Raw genomic sequence first — 21316 nt, forward strand, 5'->3', positions numbered from 1 at the left:
CAACTACAAGTGCAGGACACTCTGAGCTACAACTGTCAAGTGTGAGCCTTTCCCAAATCCTGACCCACAGAAACCACGACATGAAACAATTACTGTTGTTTTAAGCTGTTTAGTTTTGAGGTGGTTACACAGCAGTAGTAATTTGGGATTGTTTCTAATGCCTGTATGAGACCCACATGGGGCCTCATAAAAAGAGGGAGTGGGTCTAGGAACTCAGTGAGTGCTCAGTACTTAGTTTCAAACTCCTTTCTTGGGGCTACTTTGCTTTTTTATGCCGAATTTTCAATGTTATATATAACAATGCTTTGTTTTTGTTGTTTTTGAGACAGGGTCTCACTCTGTCACCCAGGCTAGAGTGCAACGGCATGATCATGGCTTACTGCAGGCCTCGACCTCCCGGGCTCAGGTGATCCTCCCACCTCAGCCTCCTGAGTAGCTGGGACTAGAGCACTCGCCACCACGCCTGGCTAATTTTTTTGTATTATTTTGTAGGGTTTTGGCATGTTGCCCAGGCTGGTCTTGAACTCTAGGGCTCAAGCAATCTTTCCGCCTCAGCCTCCCAAAGTGCTGGAGCCACTACGCCCAGCCATGCTTTCTATTAATAGACTTTTTGGTTAAGAAAGCAGTGATATTAGAGGCCTTAAGGAAGTTATATAACCTTCAAAATGTAAGCAATGCAACAACTTTAAATCTCTTCTGGGAAGGAAAATGCTTTTGGCTAGTGAGTTACAAACAAAACAAAATGCAACAGGATTTCAACAAGGAAATGTATTTTTTCTTTAGAATTTGGCTCAGAACAGTAACATAAAAATATTTACATTAAAATAAATTAACATGCAATTACTTAACCATATGTAATAATTTACATTGGAATATATTAGCCTTCCCATAAGTTTAATAAAAACTAATATTTGGTTTTAGATTCAATACCATCCTTTCAAGTATTTTGTATGAAACTTGGTAGCAATGCAATTGTCTCATGTACAGAGCAAATTTCACCGTAAGAGATTACACCAAAGAACAGATGTCCCTTCATGGAACATCATCTCACCCCAGACTCAGAAACTGAGCAGCCAAGCTTCCTTCCCAGGAATCACCATGGAATGTCTGAACAATAACCAGGCCCTGGAGATTACTGCAGGGCTGGTAGAGTTTTAGGAACCAGCCAAACTTTTTCACACTAACCCACTAGGAAGGATATAGTTCAAATGTAATGTTGATTCCTTCAGTTTATTTGAACACTGAAACAATATGCTGTAGAAACCTTCATTTTCCCAAAATAAAAATCTGAAAAATATATGCACATGATTTTTTTAAATATCTAAAAGTACCCATAAAAACTTGTCACTAGGGCCAGGTGGGAGGATCACCTGAGGACAGGAGTTCAAGACCAGCCTGGCCAACGTGGTGAAACCCTGTCTCTACTAAAAATACAAAAAAAAAATCAGCCAGGCGTGGTGCATGCGCCTGTAATCCCAGCTACTCAGGAGGCTGAGGCAAGAGAATCACTTGAAGTCGGGGGGCGGAGGTTACATTGAACCACAGAACTCCAGCCTGGGTGACACCGAGTGAGACCCCGTCTCAAAAAAATAAAACACCTGTCACTAGACCAAATACTATACTGGTAAAGTTTCACAGCAGAGAGGAATATTTGATTAAATTCGGCTGATAGGGTCAAGGATACATTAAGTCATTTACAAATCAGATATTAGTATTAAAGGTTTTGGTGGCCTAGAGTGAATTAGAGTATGTTAGCATTTTGAAAGTTTTTGAAATGAGAGGTTGTGTGGCTTAGCAGAAAAAGCACAGAGGGATCTGGAATCAAACCCTCTCTCTAGCCACATAGCTTAAACACACCAAGTGTCAAACACACCAAGTTCTATACAATAAAAATTAAAACACCTACCTCATGTGTTGAGAGAATTTAGGATAATGTATATGAAGCACCTAGTTCAGAGCCTGGCACACAGTAGGCACTTAATAAGTGGTGGCAGTTAGTATTTCTTTGAAGTTACAGTTCATAGCCAGAACTTTGGCTTTTGTATTTTGACACCAATGAAAACGTGAATTATGTAGCCAGAATCCTGATTCACGGCTCTGGGCTCTACGTAAAACTCATACAAACACTGCTTTAATAGACACCCTAGGGTGTTACTCAACACAGTAGGAAAGGCTATTGAAGGAAGAAGTGTCTGCTGGTCAGTAGCAAAGATCCTTTTGGGACAGTTAATCTCCTTTTAAAGGCTCTAAGTCCCAGTGGCTTCTCAGCTGTCCTAAGAAGATAAGGACAAGGTCACTAAGGCCACTGTAATTTAGATCCCTGGTCTAAAGTCTCTTGTAAGTTCAGCTAGAGTAGTAACATCTTTCAACAAATGGTATCCAGGATTAGGGGGGATATCTGAGATGTGGGGGTGATATGTCCAATGTCTTGATTGTGATGCTTTCACAGGTATACATATGTCAAGGCTTATCAAATCGTAGGCTTAAAAAAAAAAAAAATAAAGCTGTTTAAAAAAAAGCGTACTTAAGCCCTTCCTGGTAAGACTTCCCTCTGTTCCTTGACTGGATCACCTTCTGTGATCTTAGTTTGGGGTTAGAGGAAGAAGGATTTTTTTTGTTTTGAGATGGAGTCTTGCTCTGCCACCCAGGCTGGAGTGCAGTGGCATGATCTTGGCTCCCTGCAAGCTCAGCCTCACGGGCTCAAGCAATTCTCCTGCCTCAGCCTCTCAAGTAGCTGGGACTACAGATGCATGCCACCACGTGGCTAATTTTTGTATTTTAGTAGAGATGGGGTTTCACCATGTTGGCCAGGCTGGTCTCGAACTCCTAACCTCAGGTGATCCACGTGTCTCAGCCTCCCAAAGTGTTCAGGCATGAGCCACTGTGCCCGACTGGAAGGATTATTATTATTATTTATTATTATTATTATTATTCGAGACAAGAGTCTTGCTCTGTCACCCAGGCTAGAGTGCAGTGGCGCGGTCTCAGTTCACTGCCAGCTCTGCCTCCCAGGTTCATGCCATTCTCCTGCCTCAGCCTCCCAAGTAGCTGGGACTATAGGGGCCCACCATCACGCCCGGCTAATTTTTTGTATTTTTAGTAGAGATGGGGTTTCACCATGTTAGCCAGGATGGTCTCAATCTCCTGACCTCGTGATCCACCCACCTCAGCCTCCCAAAGTGCTGGGATTACAGGTGTGAGCCACCGCACCCGGCCTGGAAGGATTATTAATGCAAACTTCAGGATGAAGTGACATCCCAGGCAAGGCCTGCAGGTTTCAGTGGTATTAATACATTACTAAGCAGAGTTCTAAGGCTTCCTCTCTATTATTGTAGCTACTTTGGCACAGAAAATTGTGACTGGAACTTACAGGGTTTGAAGCTAAAATGACCCCTACTAGGAAAATATCAGAAAGAACAGCATCTACAAAAATAGGAGTTGGGAAAGGTGACTTTGGAAGAGGAGACCAAAAGCAAAAAATTTCTCTGCCAAAGTCACCTGCAGTTCAATACCAGATTTGATTGTTAAGAAATGGTCATCCTAAAGACAAAAACTTGATTCCACTCAGGAGCTCTTGAGAGATGGTCCATGTCTGTTCCTGGAGGTCTAGTAGATCCTGCGCGTTGTGTAGTCCAGAACCATGCTGGCAGCACCCAGGAGGGCGGGGTCAACCAAATCCGAAACCACTACATCCACGTCCTGCACGGAGGACAAGGCCTGCTGGCGAATGATGTCTTTGACAATGTGGATATAGTGACTGGCCAGGACTCCAGAGAGGATCACAAGGGAGGGATTCATGGTATGGAGGATGTTCACAACCCCAAGACCCAAAGCTGTTCCAGCTACAGGGAGATAAAAATTAAAATGAGTTTCCGAGAGAAGCCAAAATCAAAATACCAAAGAGGGAGGCAGAAAAGAAACAGCAGCAGAAAGGATAAAGAACATCCACAGCATGCAGTGGGAGGCAGTGTTTTAAAAGCAGTTCACGGTTGATTCTTAATATGAGAAAATGATCATGTGACAGCCTCAAGTGGAAAAAGCAGGGTGTACCACACGATCTCCACTAGGCAAAAAAATGAATAGAAAGACTTGAAGGAAATGTTAATAGTTGGTATCTCCAAATGGGAAAACTAAGTGATATTTTTTCTTACAACTGTCCTATATTTCTCTAAATTTCCTGTAAAATGAACACGGAGCATTTTTATAGTTGTCAAACCAAACCAAACACCTGCTGAAAAAGGCAATTCTGCCAAATACTTTGAATGCAATTCCCTTTTTACCTCTGAGTAATTAGGAAAGAAACCTCTGAACAGACACTACAAAGCACCTGTCCCTAAGAGAAGCAGGGTCTCTTCTGGGGCCGGGCTGGGCCATATGATGTCTGAGGCTACCGCCTGCAGCACGGCCACCTGCAGCCACATGCTCACCTGTTCTTAGGATGCTCTGGGCCTTCGCATTGCCAAGTTTCGCAGCTTGGATGAGATGGAGTGCACCCACGGCCTCATCTTTTGGCACTGACATCCCTTCCACCAAGAGCAGGTCCTCTGAGCAGAGTGAGAAGGAAAAGCAGTCACTAATGAGCCTTGGGGAGGCCAAGCTCACCACTGGGCCTGTGGAAAGCAAGCCCCTACATGGGAAGATGGTGTTTTCTTTTCACAATTGCAAAGCTTATCATTCACAAACATCTCTATACACTGCCCCTAAAGCTTTTGCTACCCTCTTGCTAATTGGTTGTACATAACCCAGAACCTATCTTCCTGGAAAAACCTCAAGTCTGACGACAGCCTCCTACCCCTCTGGCTCCCTCACTTCTCACTTCCAGGAGCAGACAGTCTTTGAAGTGTTCTTTTCTCCAAATTATCACCTTCCTCCCACATTCACTCCTTCCTTACTCATCCCAGACACAATGCTGTGCCATCTGCCAGCACCACACATTCTATGGCAGCAAGGCACAGCAGCTGAGGAACAGACACAGGCCTGGGGTCAGTGCCAGCTCTGCCTCTCCCAGCTGCATGACCCCATGCCTGTCACCTCACCTCTACACATTCCTCCTTCCTGGAAGATGAGGGCAATAGTGCCTACCCTGGCAAGGTTATCTGAGGAATGAAATGAGATCATGAACATAAAGTACTTAGTTAAGTGCTGGCCAGAGAAATGCTCAGTAAGCAGCAGGAATTTCTGTGGTTATCTCTAGTCCTTGTCTTCCGCCTGTCACCAACTCAGATCAATCTGCCTCCTACTAATCTGCTAGAATATCTGGACCCTGAAGGGAAAAAATCCCCAGCTGTGCAAACTGCTACCTAGACATCAACTGGTGGTCTCCTGTCTCCCCTGGGCCCTCACAGCTCTCACGCATTCTCCCTGACTGCTCTCTTCTATACCTTCACCACCTTCCCAGTCCTTCTACCCCCACTGCCAACAGACGAGCATACTTCTTACCTCTCTCATAGGGGGCACCACCAGGCAATGATCCCCTACCTTTTTGCTTCCCATCCTATACACCCATCATCTCGGCTCGCCATGCCCTCTCGTGGGCCCTGTGCCTGGTTTTGCAGCTCATTTCTTCCCACCTCTTCAGAACCCTACTGTGTAGGGCTCTATACACTTCTCTCCTGCACTCTTGGCCTCCATTCCCCATTTCCTTTCCTTCAGCATATGCTCACAAATTGGTTTTGGGGGCCAAAAATCTACACTCTTTTTATGTATGAAGCACAGATATACTACACATACAGTGCATGTATGTGTGGTATATACATAACATGTTTTGTCCATTTATTTCTTCATTAAAATGTGTATTAAGTACCCACCCTGTGCTACTGGCTGAGAAAACAAAACTGAAGGAAATCTTCCCTGCTATCTTGGAACTCTAGACTTCTGTGCACCACCACCCCTGGGGAGGAAGAGTGGCAGTATGGGTCAGGATCAAGGAGGCTGTGCTGTTTTAGTGTGAGGGAGCCCTGCTTTTTCTCTAAGAAGTGAAAGGGGGGAAACTTCTGGCTTCAGTGTTCAGCTCTCTTTGGAATTTCCACTTTGAAGTACTTGTCTACTATTTGGTTACTTAATTCCTTGAGAGAGGGACACCAACCATCATGGAGTTTTTTTGCCTCCCTCTGCAAGGCCATTCCAGAGGCGTATGCTTCAATGCACCCATGGCTTCCACAGGAACAATCAGGCCCATCCAGAGACACAACAAGGTGGCCCAGTTCTGCAGCACAGAAGGAGCTTCCGTGGATCAATTCATGCTGATGGATAATTCCACCACCGATTCCTACAGTGAGGGACAGAAATCACTGAGGGTGCTTTACCTGAAACAGAAAACTGATATCACAACGCCTCATCTATTTAGCAGAGCTTTGGCATGTGAGGGTCTATATATATTTCTCTAGACAGATGAAGCCCACTAAGCATAAAGCATTCTCTGGTAGCATTTTGGATGGAAATGTTTTTAGCAGATCCTCTGATGCCCTGTGACCCATCTGCTTGGGCCACTGTGATTTCAAACACAGCTGTGGGGACAGTGCAGCGCAAGTGCATGCCCACCTTGTGGGTAGTAGACCCCCTGGTCCAGCACACACTGCCCATCTTTCTGCACCAAGGCTTTCTCCAACACTGAAGCAAGATCCTACCCAGCCATGCAGGCACAGCACCCAGGGGCAACCTGCAACCGAGGCAAGGCAGGAGCCAGCAGATCCACAGGACAATTCTGGATGCTGTTCTGCAGGCTTCTCAGGAGGTGCCGGTGGAGTTCAGCCCCCTTTGCCCCCAAGTCAACTTCAATAATGTTAATATATCCTTAAAGGCTTTCTTCCTGCTCTTGTTTCATTCTTCCCACTCTCCCTCCTGCTTCTTACCATACCTGAACCTAAATCCTTGTCTCAGGCTCTGCTCAGGAAAACCCAAGATAAGTCTTTCTTTTTTTTTTTTTTTTTTTTTTTTTTTTTGAGACGGAGTCTCGCTCTGTCGCCCAGGCTGGAGTGCAGTGGCCGGATCTCAGCTCACTGCAAGCTCCGCCTCCCGGGTTTACGCCATTCTCCTGCCTCAGCCTCCCCAGTAGCTGGGACTACAGGCGCCCGCCACCTCGCCCGGCTAGTTTTTTGTATTTTTTAGTAGAGGTGGGGTTTCACCGGGTTAGCCAGGATGGTCTCGATCTCCTGACCTCGTGATCCGCCCGTCTCGGCCTCCCAAAGTGCTGGGATTACAGGCTTGAGCCACCGCGCCCGGCCGAAGTCTTTCTAAACTGTATCACACACTACCTGCTTCCCGAAGCAGAAAATAGGAAATATGATTTTGCCTCTTTTGATGCTGCCATGTCTAAAAATCTGTGATTCAATAATTACAAATATCAGTGACTGTCTTTTGTTATGGTGTTTAGCAGTTACAAAGGAGTAAAGCATGTTGTGCCTGAGAAGGCTCTGCTTTTAAGGGTTGTCTTGCCATCTGTCACATCTTGGGCACTTATTCCTCAACCCCTAGTCCTCTGATTTACAGCTTAGTCACTGCTCTGAGCCAGGAAATGGTATCCAAGTTTGCTAAAACTGTGTCTGGAACTAAAAGAGGATGAGCATGAGCTAAAGTACATGAGCTTAGGCCAAGTGTGGTGGCTCACCCCTGTAATCCCAGCACTTTGGGAGGCTGAGGCGGGTGGATCACCTGAGGTCAGGAGTTCAAGACCAGCCTGACCAACACGGTGAAACCTTGTCTCTACTAAAAATACAGAAATTAGCCGGGTGTGGTGGCACATGACTGTAATCTCAGCTACTCGGGAGGCTGAGACAGGAATAGCTTGAATCTGGGAGGCAGTGAGCCGAGATTGTGCCGCTGCACTCCAGCCTGGGTGACAGAGCAAGACTCACTCTGTAAATAAATAAATAAGTACATGAGCTTAAAGGGGAAGTGGTGTAATGTAGAATTTAAGCACATATAGGTTCTGAAGTTAGACATATCTGTATCAAAAACTGGCTAAACCACTTATTAGCCGAGTCTGTTTCCTCATTTAAAAATCAAGTTATACACTTAAAATATATCCCAAAAAAAAAAAAAAGGTAACAAATTGGGATGTCATAAAAAAATGACAGAGCAGGGAACTCCAAAAGTCCATTCTGCCACTAAAGCCAGGAAAAAACTGGTAAAAGTGTCAGAGTCAACCTTTTTGGAACTCTGGAAACTAACCAGTTTGCAACAAACAGAAGAATGCTTAATTTAAAAAACAAAAACCAGGGCCAGGTGCATGTAATCCCAGCACTTTGGGAGTCATGCCTGTAATCCCAGCACTTTGGGGAGGCCAAGGCAGGAGGATCCCTTGAGCCCAGCAGTTTAAGACCAGCCTGGGCAACATGGTGCAATCCTGTCTAAAAACAAAACCAGCTGAATCTTGCTAAGAGAACTTTCTGGTGTTTTAACCTACCCTGGTCCCATCACCCGCTCTCCAGCTTGGTGGTGACCTTGAACAACAGTCCACACTCCCAGTACTGGTGTACAGATACAGTACTGGATACCAGTACCTGATGGGGCAGGACAAACTTATTCTCAAAAAATTGTGGTTGTTTTGACCTGCCTGTCAGCTCCCTGGAGGACCACCTCAAAGGGCCTGCTTTCATCTCAACTAACTAGGAACTACCCAGTGCTGAGGGGGTTACATGAAGGGTGTTTATCAAAAACATTTCAAGGTAAAATATATTAGTCTCTGCTGCCTAGGGCAAAGGATAACAGCTGGGGCACCCAACACACTAACCAAAAAGACTGGGAGGAAAAGCTGGGAAATGAGAAGCTGTGGGAAATAAGAGCTTTGAATAGCTCTGACAAGTTCCTGGAATTTAGAAGGTCACATGCATGTCTAAGGCTGGGCACATGCTCAGAAAAGACATGAGAAGGCCACATGTGGCTCACCTTCAGGCTCTAGTCAAGCAGGAAGTGAAGGCTAAGGCAGAGTTGTAACCACCTGACCATGTTGAAGACATGCTCCAATATACATTCTAGCTCCTGAACCAACCTCCCGCTACCCCTTCTTACCTGTGCCTGTGATAAGTGTAACAAAGTTTTCCAGTCCCTTTCCTTGGCCAAATTTCCTTTCTGCCAGGGCAGCACAGTTGCCATCATTGTCTACCCACACGGGGAGATGCAAAGTGTCAGAAAGGGGGGTCCTAAGGTCCACAGAGTTCCACTCTTGGATCAGTTTGGTAGAATGCAGCACAATTCCTTCCCGAGGATTTACACGGCCACCTGTGGAAATGCCTGTGCTCCACCACGAACACAAGGAAAATAATGCTGATGAGCAATCTCAGGAAAGTGTGCTGACTTTCTTGGCTTAGAACACAGATTCATTCACCCCAGATCTCCTAAGACAAACATTACCAAGGACTGCAAGGAAATATTAGACAGTTGTGAATTAAAGCCATAGCGCCTTGAAGATTTCTAGAACCATCAGTGCTTCTCTCCTAATGCTTGTTGGTGTTTCAGGAAGTCCCCATGCTTGGGGCCCACAGACAGTACCTAGAGCCATCTGTGCACAGGGCAGACACTGACTTGATGCTCAGGCATGCATCACAACTTAGTAACTTTTGTACATTAAAATGAGCATTTCTTGGATTTATAATGTACAATCTTACCTACTCCCAAAATTCTGCAGTTCAGTTTTACAGCTTCTGCTGCAGCTTCCACACACATCTGTAGGATTAAATTAATCCTCTCTTCATAGGTTTTAGGATTGAACTGAGTATACTTCTTAACTATTTCACCCTAAAAGAGAAAACAAGTTCTGTCTCACTGGTCTTAGCTAAGCAGCATATTGTGAGTGTTGTGATCTTTTTCATGATAAATCAGATACTGCTATAGGATGACTCCGCAGTCTTAAGATGACTGCTTGGGGAAGGAGCCACTGCCTGGCCTGGGCCAGCCCTGGGATAAGCTCAAGTAGTTCCTGTAATCTGTCCTAATATGGGGCTGTTGAAGCAATGAAAACTCCACAGCCAGCAAGATGGGCCCCTCTTTTTTCTTTTTTTGAGATGGCTTCTCGCTCTGTTGCCCAGGCTGGTGTGCAATGGTGCGATCTCGGCTCACTGCAACCTCCACCTCCCAGGTTCAGGTGATTCTCCTTCCTCAGCTTCTCAAGTAGCTGGGATTACAGGCGCCTGTCACCACGCCCGGCTAATTTTTGTATTTTTAATAGAGATGAGGTTTCACCATGTTGCCCAGGCTGGTCTCAAACTCGCAACCTCAAGCAATCCGCCCACCTTGGCCTCCCAAAGTGCTGGGATTACAGGCGTGAACCACTGCCCCCAGCTGGGCCCCTCTCTTAAGCTTAAGTTCAATGTTGGCTAATTTGAGCCTAGTTCATTAAAAGACCATATTTTACTCTTTCAGGTTGACAGAATTTTCTTGCTTACTGAGGTGACTGGGCACAGTCGCTCATGCCTGTAATCCCGGCACTTTGAGAGGCCAAGGCGGGAGAATTGCTTGAGCCCAGGAGTTTAAAACCAGCCTGGGAGATACTGTGAGACCTCGTCTCGACAAAAAAATTAGCCAGGCATGTTGGCATATGCCTATAGTCCCAACTACTTGGGAGGCTGAGCTGGGAGGATTTCTTGAGCCTGGGAAGTTGAGGCTGCAGTGAGCTGAGATCACGCCACTGCACTCCAGCCTGGGCAACAGAGTGAGACCCTTTCTCAAAAAAAAAAAAAAAAAAAAAATACTGAGGCAACTAAGTAGCTGAGCTTTAATCATCTCCTGTAATTGAATTCAGTGATGGTCTGGATACTCTGTTTCCTTAGGGTAAATTTCTATCCTGGTTGGCAGAAATACCACATTGTTTAAATTACTGTATGGCCAGGTGTGGTGGCTCATGGCTGTAATCCCAGCACTTTGAGAGGCCGTGGCAGGTAGATCACTTAAACCTCAGGAGTTCAAGACCAGCCTGGGAAGTAAGAGGAAACCCCATCTCTATAAAAAATACAAAAATTAGCCAGGCATGGTGGCTCACACCTGTAGTCCCAGTTACTTGGGAAGCTGAGGCTGGAGAATCACTTGAACCCAGGAAGTGGAGGATGGAGTGAGCCAAGATTGCGCCACTGCACTCCAGTCTGGGCGACAGAGTGAAACCCTGTCTCAAAAAAAATAAAATAAATTACTGTGCTTTTTGATATGTTTGAATACCAAACAGTGATAGTCCCTCCTGATTATTTGTCTTTATATATTTTCTTTACACAACCGACTTTTGTACTTTTAATGATAAACTTCGAGAAATTCCACTGTGATTTACAATAATTTTACTAAATGTAAAAAAAAATACCATTGAAATGTTTACTAGAATTATGTTGATCTTATAAATCCAATTTGGAAAACACTGACATCTTAAAAATAATCAACACTTCTATCCAGGGCATTTTTTTCAAGGCTTTATGTCTTACAGTAAAGTTTTAGAATTTTCTTTATATAGATCACATCGTTTCTGGCTTCAGTTATTCTTAGGAGTTTTTGTTGTTGTTCTGAATAAGATCTCTCTTTCCATTTATATTATATTGTTATTAGTGGGTTTTAATATATCAAATACAGGGTTAGAGCTGTCACTAGGATTGTCATTAAAAATAAATGTAGGCCAGGCACGGTCGCTCATACCTGTAATCCCAGCACTTTGGGAGGTCAAGGCTGGAGGATCCCTTGAGCCCAGGAGTTCAAGAGCAGCCTGAGCAACATGGTGAACCACTGTATCTACAAAAAACAGGCATGCTGGCATAAGCCTGTAGTCCCATCTACTCAGGAGGCTGAAGCATGAACATCGCTTGAGCCTGGGAGGCAGAGGTTGCAGTGAGCTGAGACTGCACCACTGCACTCCAACCTGGGCGACAGAGCAAGACTCTGTCTCAAAAAATAAAAATACATCTAGAGCCAGGCACAGTTAATGTGCACCGGCATGTGCCTGTAGTCCTAGCTATTATACTTGGGAGGCTGAAGCAGAGGATCATTTAAGCCCAGGACCTTCAGTCCAGTCTGGGAAACATAGGAAAACCTTATCTCTAAAAATTTTTTTTTTTTTTAATTAAGAGAATAAAAAATCTAGAGTAGTGCTTCTAAATCTTCACTGTGCATCAGAATCACCTGGACAGCTTTTAACGAAGAGCGATGCCTGGCCTTCATCCCCAGAGACTCTAATTTAAGCAGTCTGGGGTGGGAGCCAAGCATTTTTTTGTCTATTAATAATGTTTTTTGTTTTACCCTGTCAATAATCTCCATTTTTGCTATTCCTTCCTTTATTCCCTTCATAACTTCCACAATTATGTTTGATAATGCTGCAGAAAACACCTTTCTTTTCTTCTTGATTTCAACAGGAATGCCTCTAGAATTTTACCATTGAAAAAGATATTGGCCTTTCATATGGAATAAATCATCTTACTGTTAAGAAACTATTCTTCTGTTAGTTTTTGTTTTTGTTTTTTGAGATGGAGTCTCACTCTGTTGCCCAGGCTGGAGTGCAGTGGTGCGATCTTGGCTCACTGCAATCTCCGCCTCCCGGGTTCAAGCGATTCTCCTGCCTCAGCCTCCCAAGTAGCTGGGATTACAGGTGGCTGCCACCATGCCTGGCTAATTTTTTTTTTACTTTTATTTTTAGTAGAAACGGGGTTTCACCATGTTGTCCAGGCTGGTCTTAAACTCCTGACCTTAAGTGATCCGCCTGCCTGGACTTCCCAAAGTGCTGGGATTACAGGTGCGAGCCACTGCATCCAGCCTTCTATTAGTTTTTAAAAGAGTATTTATAAGGGAGGCCTCTTGGCTTTTCTTGAGAAAATTATGTTTTGTTTTGCTTTCCTTATTTGACCTAATGGTATTAATAAATTTCCTACAACTTTACATTAAAATCTTTGCTATATCTCATCGTCTCTGGACGCTTTATACACTTACACTATTTCAAACAAAGAGTTTTCTGGTAGGTTTATTCTAAGTCATTAGAGATCACTTTAACACGATCAGTTTGTTATTTTTATGAATGTTCTCTCACCTATCAACACTGGGTGATGGTTTGGTTGATAGATTGAAGGTATGCTGTACTCAACAAAGAGCAGAACTGTAAAAATGCGAAATGGAAAATCCACACAACTGATGACATTCTAGAGAAGAGGCAGCTCCCTTCACCATTTGCTGATACCCCTCACCTGGGCAGTGAGTGATCAGCATACTCCACACTCCAAGCTGTTACCAAGTATAGAATTTCAGATCTTGTGGGTGGCAAAAGCCTGATCTGATGCCTAAAGGGGTCTTCCTACTGTCAAGTCTACTGTCTTGGATTCCCAAAGAAGTTACTTCTTTGAAATGTTAATGATCAGTAAAATAGTGAGACAAACATTGTAAAGGATCCACAAGTCAATACTATGAGCAAATGATTGCAAGTTCTTGTGTATGTTTCTAGTTTTACCTTCCAACTATATATACTTAAAAAAAAATCAATCGCTTATATGGGATATAAAGTTAGGAGTTTAGGAGTTATTTTACCTTCATGCTGACTATTGCAACTCGGAGGTTTGTCCCGCCGAGATCAACGGCCAAGGCACTTAGAGTTTCAAGAATATGGTCAATATCTTGAGAGATATTCTCCTTCACAGGAGGAAAGCAGAATTTCTTTTGCAGTGGCTCTTGAAGATCGATAGATTTGAGAAACTTCAAAATCCTTGGAACAGCATTTCCATCCCCATATATCTTTGAACTGCAATATACAAAAAGTCAATTAAATTAAATGCTTCTGCCATACATGTTAAATGGTAGTAAGGGCATAATATAGTGGAATCTGAGACTTCAGGTAAAAATAATTCATGCTTCTTCCTAAAATGACATCTTCCTGCCATGCACAGTGGCTCACACATATAATCCCAGCACTTTGGGAGGCTGAGGCAGGAAGATTGCTTGAGCCCAAGAGTTTGAGACCAGTCTGGCAACATAGAGATGGCAACCCTGTCTCTACAAAAAAATACTTTAAAAAATCATGTTTAAAGAAATAAATAGGCTGGGTACCGTGGCTCATGCCTGTAATCCCTGCACTTTGGGAGGTCGAGGCAGGCAGATCACCTGAGGTCAGGAGTTCAAGATCAGCCTGGCCAACACGGTGAAACCCCATCTCTACTAAAAAGCAGAAAAATTAGGCAGGTGTGGTGGGTGCCTGTAATCCCAGCTACTCAGGAGGCTGAGGCAGGAGAACTGCTTGAACCCAGAAGGCAGAGGTTGCAGTGAACCGAGATTGCGCCACTGCACTCCAGCCTGGGTGACAGAGCAAGACTCTTAAAAAAAAAAAAAAAAAAAAAAAAAAAACCAAAAAAGAAAATAACATCTCCACAATATATACATACTTCAGAACATCATGTTATACACAATAAATATATATAATTTTATCTGTCATTTTAAAAACTGTAAATCATAATTATACAGGACTAAAATTTTTTTATATAATAATATCTAGATCACTTCAGCAACATTGTAACTAAGTGCCTGTCTTTTTTTGCCTTTTTAGTTTTTATCTTTGTATTTCTGAGAAAACAAAATTATTTTCAGAAAGAAACATTCAAATACAGGGAAATCCCATCGATTTGAAACAGAAAGGAGGGTGGTCAAAATTAATTAAAAAGCTGAACTAGACTTTTTTAAAAAATCAGTTACATTATTTTCTAATACTTACAGAAAGTCAAATAAGGTTAAATAAGTGTAGCAAAAGTGTTGTATTAATTAAGAGAAACAAATAAGGCTGGGCGCAGTGGCTCACGCCTGTAATCCTAGCACTTTGGGAGTCCGAGGCAGGCGGATCACCTGAGGTCAGGAGTTTGAGACCAGCCTGGCCAACATGGTGAAACCCCATCTCTACTGAAAATACAAAAATTAGCCGGGTGTGGTGGTGCGCACCTGTAATCCCAGCTACTCAAGAGGCTGAGACAGGAGGATTGCTTGAACCCAGGAGACGGAGGTTGCAGTGAGCTGAGATTGCGCCACTGTGCTAGCCTGGGCAACAGAGCAAGACTCCATCTAAAAAAAAAAAAAAAAAATAGAAAATATATATTCTACATTGGAACCTTTGGTACAGTAATAACAGGTATGATATTAGCAATCTCTGTCTCCCCAGCAACTAGGGGCCTGTAGGCATAAGAAGGAAAGCTATGTTAGGATGATTAAACAGTGATTGTAGCTCTAAAATGGTACTGAAGGTAGCTCCCCTTTTAATCACTCAACAAAAAATGTTTTAGACTCACCAAGGGTACTGTTTACCAAACTGAAGGTGCAGTGCTTGCAATATTTTGTCTTGGGTGTCAGCATCCCGGACATGAAGAACATTCTCCCCTAGGTAAAACCAGTGACACATTACAAGGATTTGGAAGTGGGAATATTCAAATAATAAAGAAATTATCAGTGTACTATGCTCATAATTAGACCTGAAATCCAGCTGACTGAGTCTTCTTTTGTTAGGGAAAAATCAACTTTTCTACTTTATACCTTTTAAAGTACTCTTGGCAAGATTTCAGTACATCAAGGGCACTAGGGTCCTTCATTCCCAAAGAGAACAAATCAAGTTTTTGTTTATTAAAATAAATAAGGTGGACTAACGGGCATCCACTTACCATTTGCCTAGTCATCTATGAGATCCACTCTCTTTCAACCTGCCCTGCCTTCCATCTACTCAGCCAGCGGTTCACTCAGCTAGTCAGGCAGTCACTTTCCCTCCAGACATTTCCTGACCAATATGAGGGAGTAAATCTAGCGAAAATGGCCACGCTGTTCAATGGGCTTGGCTAAGAAGAGAAGAGTGAACGAGTAACAGCTGGAGAGAGGTGTGGGGTCAAGAAAGAAGTTGTTTCGTGTTGTTTGTTTTTAAGATGCGAGAGGCTTAGGCATATTTAAATGATGAGGAGGTTAAATAAAGAAAGAGGAGAAACGATGACTCATGGATAGGTCCCTGAGAAGGCAGTAGTAGGGACTGAAAACAGGTAGAAGGATGGGCAGTGGACAGGCAGGAGAGACACCCATACCCACACCCACGCCCACACCCTGCTATAAAGAAGGTAAGAAGGAAAGGATGGATGGGCATGTACATTTATATAAGTTTATTTAAGTGTAGTGGCAAAAAGTACAGAGACCATGTTGGCATATGGTTCAATTATCCTTTCACTTTTTTTTGTTTTTTTTTTTGAGACAGAGTCTTGCTCTGTTGCCCAGGCTGAAGTGCAGTGGCACAATCTCAGCTCACTGCAACCTCTACCTCCTGGGTTCAAGTGATTCTCCTGTCTCAGCCTCCTGAGTAGCTGGGATTGCAGGCGTGTACCACCACACTTGGCTAATTTTTGTATTTTTAGAGACAGTGTTTCACCATGTTAGCCAGGTCGGCTTGAACTCCCGACCTCAAGTGATCCACCTGCCTTGGCCTCCCAAAGTGCTAGGATGACAGGCATGAGCCACCGCGCATGGCCCTCCTTTCACATCTTAAATGAACTCAGCAGTACCCACCACCCCTTCCTTAAAACATTTTATTTTGCAGGCTTTATGGATAGCACACTCTTCTCGTTTCCCTGCAGCCTCACTGGTGTTCCTCTTTAGTCTTCCTTGCTGGCCCTTACCTCTTCATCAGAACTCTAAAGATTGAAGGGCTTCAGAGGTTGGTCCTGGGCTCCATTCTCTGCCTTTTTTTTTTTTTTTTTTTTTTGAGATGGAGTCTTGCTCTGTCACCCAGGCTGGAGTGCAGTAGCACGATCATAGCTCACTGTAACCTCAAACTCCTGGGCTCAAGTGATCCTCCCGCCTCAGCCTCCTGAGTAACTCAGATCACAGGCGCATGATACCAGGTCCACCTAATTTTTAAATTTTTCTGTAGAGATAAAATATCACTATCTTTACCCAAGCTAGGGTCGAACTCCCAGCCTCAAGCAATCCTCCCACCTTGGCCTCCCAAAGCACTGGGATTATAGGCGTTGAGCCACCGCACCTGGCCTGGGTTTTAAATACTGTCTATGGCTGGTGCCATTATCCTCAATATCTTTTCTTCATACTAGAAACAGAATTTTTAGCCGGGCATCTGATCCCCAGTCAAAGATTATATTCTGGCTGGTCCAAGTACAGTGGTGTTTACAACTAATTGATCACAACCAGTTCCTTCTCCCCCTGCACTGCTTCACTTGACTAGCCTAAAAAAAAGAAAGAAAGAAGGAAAGAAAAAAAAAAACAAAACAGACTGGGCACAATGGCTCACATCCATAATTCCAGGACTTTGTGAGGCCAGGGTAGGAAGGATCACTTGAGACTGGGAGTTTGAGACAAGCCTGGGCAACAAAGCAAGACCCTGTCTCTACAAAACATTTTGTAAAAACATTAGCCAGGCATGGCTGGGGAGGCTAAAGTGAGAGGATAACTTGAGCCCAGGAATTCAAGGTTACGATGAGCTATGACTGCACCACTGCACTCCAGTCTGAGCAACAGAACAATATCATCTCAGACAAAAAGAAAAAAAAGACTATATTCTTCAGCTTGCCTTGCAGCCAGATGTGGCCATGTGACTAAGTTCTGATGGCTGTGAGAAGAAAGATTTGCAACTTTTAGGTCTTGCCTTTAAAGGGAAAGGCATCTTCTCTTTTCCTTCTTCCAAAGGCTAAAACAGACTTGCAAGCAATAGCTAGAGCAACCACTAAGAAAAGAGATGGGGGCTAAGTCTGATGATTGTGGAGCTGCCATCCACTGAGAAAGAAAGAACATCTAACTTATTTCAGCCACTATTATTTAGGGTCTCTGTTACAGCAGCCAAACTGACAACCAATTATATACATCATCTCTATACCAATGACTCTCAAATTTCTATCTCCAACTCTAACTCTTTCTGGAACTATCTAGCTGTTTACTAGCCATGTCTGCTTTGATATCTAATAGGCATCTCAAACTTCACATAGCTATAAGAGAACTCTTAATTCAATCCCTCCCCAAATCTGTTCCTCCCTCAGTGTCCCCATATCACTGCGCAATCAGAAATCTAGGCTGTAATGGAAAAGGGTGTATCATTAAAGGAAAAAGAACTGAACTAGAACCAAGGATATTAGTTCTAGCTCTGCTCTTTCTCCAGTTCCTCATAATTGCCACCTTTCTCTTATATTTAGATCTTCTTCCCTTCTCATTCCCAGCGTATCACTGCCCAATCAGAAATCTAGGCTTCCTTTTGATTCCTTTCACCTCCACATCCAAGCATCGGCAAGTACTGTAACAAAACCCAAATCTAACTTTTTTCCATCTCTAATATTTCATCAAAGTCACTATCGTCTCTCATCTGAGCAACTGAATCAGCCCCCTTACTGGTCTTCCTGCTCTTACTCTTGCCCCCCCTCGACATTCCATTCTCCATATTAGCAACCAGAGTGATCTTTCCAAAATGCAAGTCATGTCATGTCATTCCCTCCCATCACACTTAGAAAAAATTCCCAATGATTTACCCTGGCTTACATGCATCTGCTTCCTTCTCTAACATAATCTGTATCACTCTGCCTCTTGCTCACTACTCTATAGCCACACTGGCGCTTCCATTTCTCAAATATACCAAGTTGACCTCCCGGCCCTCACACTGGCTGTTCCCACTGCCTCTCCCTGATCCTCACATAGCTGACTCCTTGTCATTCAGATTTCAGCTTAGGTGTCACCTCCTTAAAGAGGCCTTCCTTTAACCAGTCTAATGGAGTCCATCATATACCTTGTGTTACAGCAGGCACAGCATATAGAATTGCTGACATTTTTCTTATTTCTTTTGCGTTTGTCTATCATCTGTCTCCTCTCCCACTAGAATGTAAGTTGCATGAGAGCTCAGCCCTTCTTGGTCTAGTTCATTGCCAAATTCCAGTGCCTAGTACATTGTAGGTGCTTACTAAACATTTTCTAAGTGATTGAATTGAGGAATTTGAAAGAATTTCCATCTCATGGCTTCCATTTTCTCTATGAAGTGGGGAGTAAAGTAATATGCTGGAAATGAGAAGGGAAGAAGATCTAAATATAACAGAAAGGTGGCAGTTATGAAGAATTGGAGAGAGAGCAGAGCTAGAACTAATCTCCTTGGTTCTAGTCCAGTTCTTTTTCCTTTAATGATACACACTTTTCCATTAAATACCACTGCGTGTAAATAGGATTAGAACTTGAACTAATGTTAATAACAGGACCTAGCTCAGTTAGCAAATTCATTAATAATAATCCTACTTATACTTAAGGGGCACTTTACTTAGAACTACCATACTATAAATTACTGACTGAAGAAATTCTATATTAGGCCCAGAAAATAAAAGCCTAGCATTCATATATTCATGAAACATTCAACCATATTCTCTCTTAAACAACCACTTAATGCTAACTGATATTACAAAGATAATAAAATGTAAGTAGAATGGGCTGGGTGCGGTGGCTCATGCCTGTAATCCCAGCACTTTGGGAGGCCGAGGTGGGTGGATCATGAGGTCAGGAGATCAAGACCATCCTGGCTAACATGGTGAAACCCCATCTCTACTAAAAATACAAAAAAAATTAGCTGGGCATGGTGGCAGGTGCCCGTAGTCCCAGCTACTCCGGAGGCTGAGGCACGAGAATGGTGTCAACCTGGGAGGCGGAGCTTGCAGTGAGCTGAGATCGCGCCACTGCACTCCAGCCTGGGTGACAGAGCCAGACTCCGTCTCAAAAAAAAAAAAAAAAAAAAAAAATGTAAGTAGAGATCTAAAATCTAAAATATTTGGTAATCACTGTGTGCTATTTATTGACTATAGATTTTAGGCTTCAACTGGTTATTAACCTCGTTCACTCGTTCACAAAATATATGCTCAGCACTCATATATGCATACCTTATAATAACTCACGTGTGTATAAAGCCTAGTCAGTTGAAGTATGAGCAAAGGTAAATACCTGTTTCTCTTCCAATCTGACGTGTTCCCAGGTTGATCACAGGTGTCCCAAAAGCTCCAACTTCTCGAACCCCACAGCTGCTGTTCCCAATCATACAACCAGCATGGGCAACCAACTGTATAAACTGGTCAAATGGGACGTGTTTAACTGCACGAAAATTGGGATGATGCTCAATGCCCTTCTTCCGCATCACTCGAACCATCTCTTTGCTCCCTATGAAAATGAAAAGAACCAATTGGTAAGTGGTTTGTGAGATAAACCATTTTCATTGGCAAGTGTAGCCCACATAAAGAAATCTCCCTACAAAAACCTCACATCAGTTATTAGGGAAATAGTAATTTTAACTACTGACTTTTTCATGAATGATGGGTATCTAAAATGTCCTCTGCTTCGCTCATCTAGGAACTCAGAAAGCAGCAGTTGGGACTTTTCAAAGAGAACTAGGCAAAGCAAATAACTTTTATCAATGCCCTAGTAAAAACCTTTACCTTAAACAACAATTAAGAGGCTAAAGACAGGCCAACAGCCTGTATCTTTTAACCTCAAAGTTCCCAAACAGAACCCTCTCAGGCTCCCCATACCACGCTGATCAGAGACCCTCTGCCCAGCTACACTCACCTTTACACTAACAAGAACTCAGCGGGATAGCACTCCCGTTTATGTGGACTACACTCCAAGAAAATACAAATAGATTCTGACACTATGGCTTATATTTTAACTGCATGACTTAATAGAAACTTAAAGATACATGAAGGGAAGGCAATATTTAATGTCCCTCTACTTGCCTCTCAACTGACCCTCTCCTAACTACCCCATACCTAGGGAGGAAAATTGCTACCTGATTGGTTAGAAGGCAGAAGTCTGACCACACCATGCTCACCAGTGGGCAGGTGCCACTCATTTAACCAAAGCTGTGCATGCTTGGTTCTCAATCTTTTTGACTTTCACTGTGTGGCAAGGTAGGTAAATGGACTCAGGGTCTAACTCTGGAGAAGGCCTGGCCACTTCTCTCTGTATACAGTCTTGCCAGCGTGTCATCTATAATTATTGTACAGGTTGAGCATCCCTTATTCGACATGGTTGGGACCAGAAATATTTTGGGTTTCAAGTTTTTTTGGATTTTGAAATATTTGTCATTCTGTAATACTTACCAGATCAGCATCCCTAATCTGAAAATCCAAAATCCAATTGCTCCAGTTGCTTCCTTTGAGCGTCATGTTGGTGCTCAAAAAGTTTGAGAGTTTGGAGCATTTCAGATTTCAGATTTTTGGCTTAGGGATACTCAAACTATAGTACATGGCACACCAGAAGGCACCACTACTATTCCAAGATTCAGGTTTCAATTCACTTGAAAGCTCCTCTTTGGCTTAAGGCCTCAATAATCCATTTTCTAGAGGGAGTCCTGTACTGGAGAACTGGGCACTAAGCCAGATAATGATAA

At 43.3% G+C, this 21316-nt stretch overlaps 1 protein-coding gene across 5 annotated transcripts in view; it reads right to left on the bottom strand.

Moving 5' to 3' along the window:
* Positions 1-753: 753 nt before the first annotated feature.
* The window catches only part of GNE (glucosamine (UDP-N-acetyl)-2-epimerase/N-acetylmannosamine kinase), a 43916-nt gene continuing 23353 nt past the window's right edge, over positions 754-21316 (bottom strand). For all 5 annotated transcript variants that reach the window (XM_007968746.3, XM_007968744.3, XM_073021772.1 and 2 more), the window contains 8 exons: positions 19876-20088; positions 15219-15306; positions 13480-13690; positions 9606-9735; positions 9010-9231; positions 6086-6268; positions 4428-4544; positions 754-3842 (listed from right to left, as the gene is read on the bottom strand). In XM_007968746.3, coding sequence (XP_007966937.2) covers positions 3607-3842; positions 4428-4544; positions 6086-6268; positions 9010-9231; positions 9606-9735; positions 13480-13690; positions 15219-15306; positions 19876-20088 — 1400 coding nt within the window. In that variant the 3' untranslated portion in view covers positions 754-3606. The remainder of the gene's footprint in view (positions 3843-4427; positions 4545-6085; positions 6269-9009; positions 9232-9605; positions 9736-13479; positions 13691-15218; positions 15307-19875; positions 20089-21316) is intronic.

Source organism: Chlorocebus sabaeus, chromosome 12, assembly GCF_047675955.1.
Source record: "Chlorocebus sabaeus isolate Y175 chromosome 12, mChlSab1.0.hap1, whole genome shotgun sequence".
NCBI classification, from domain to species: Eukaryota; Metazoa; Chordata; class Mammalia; order Primates; family Cercopithecidae; genus Chlorocebus; species Chlorocebus sabaeus.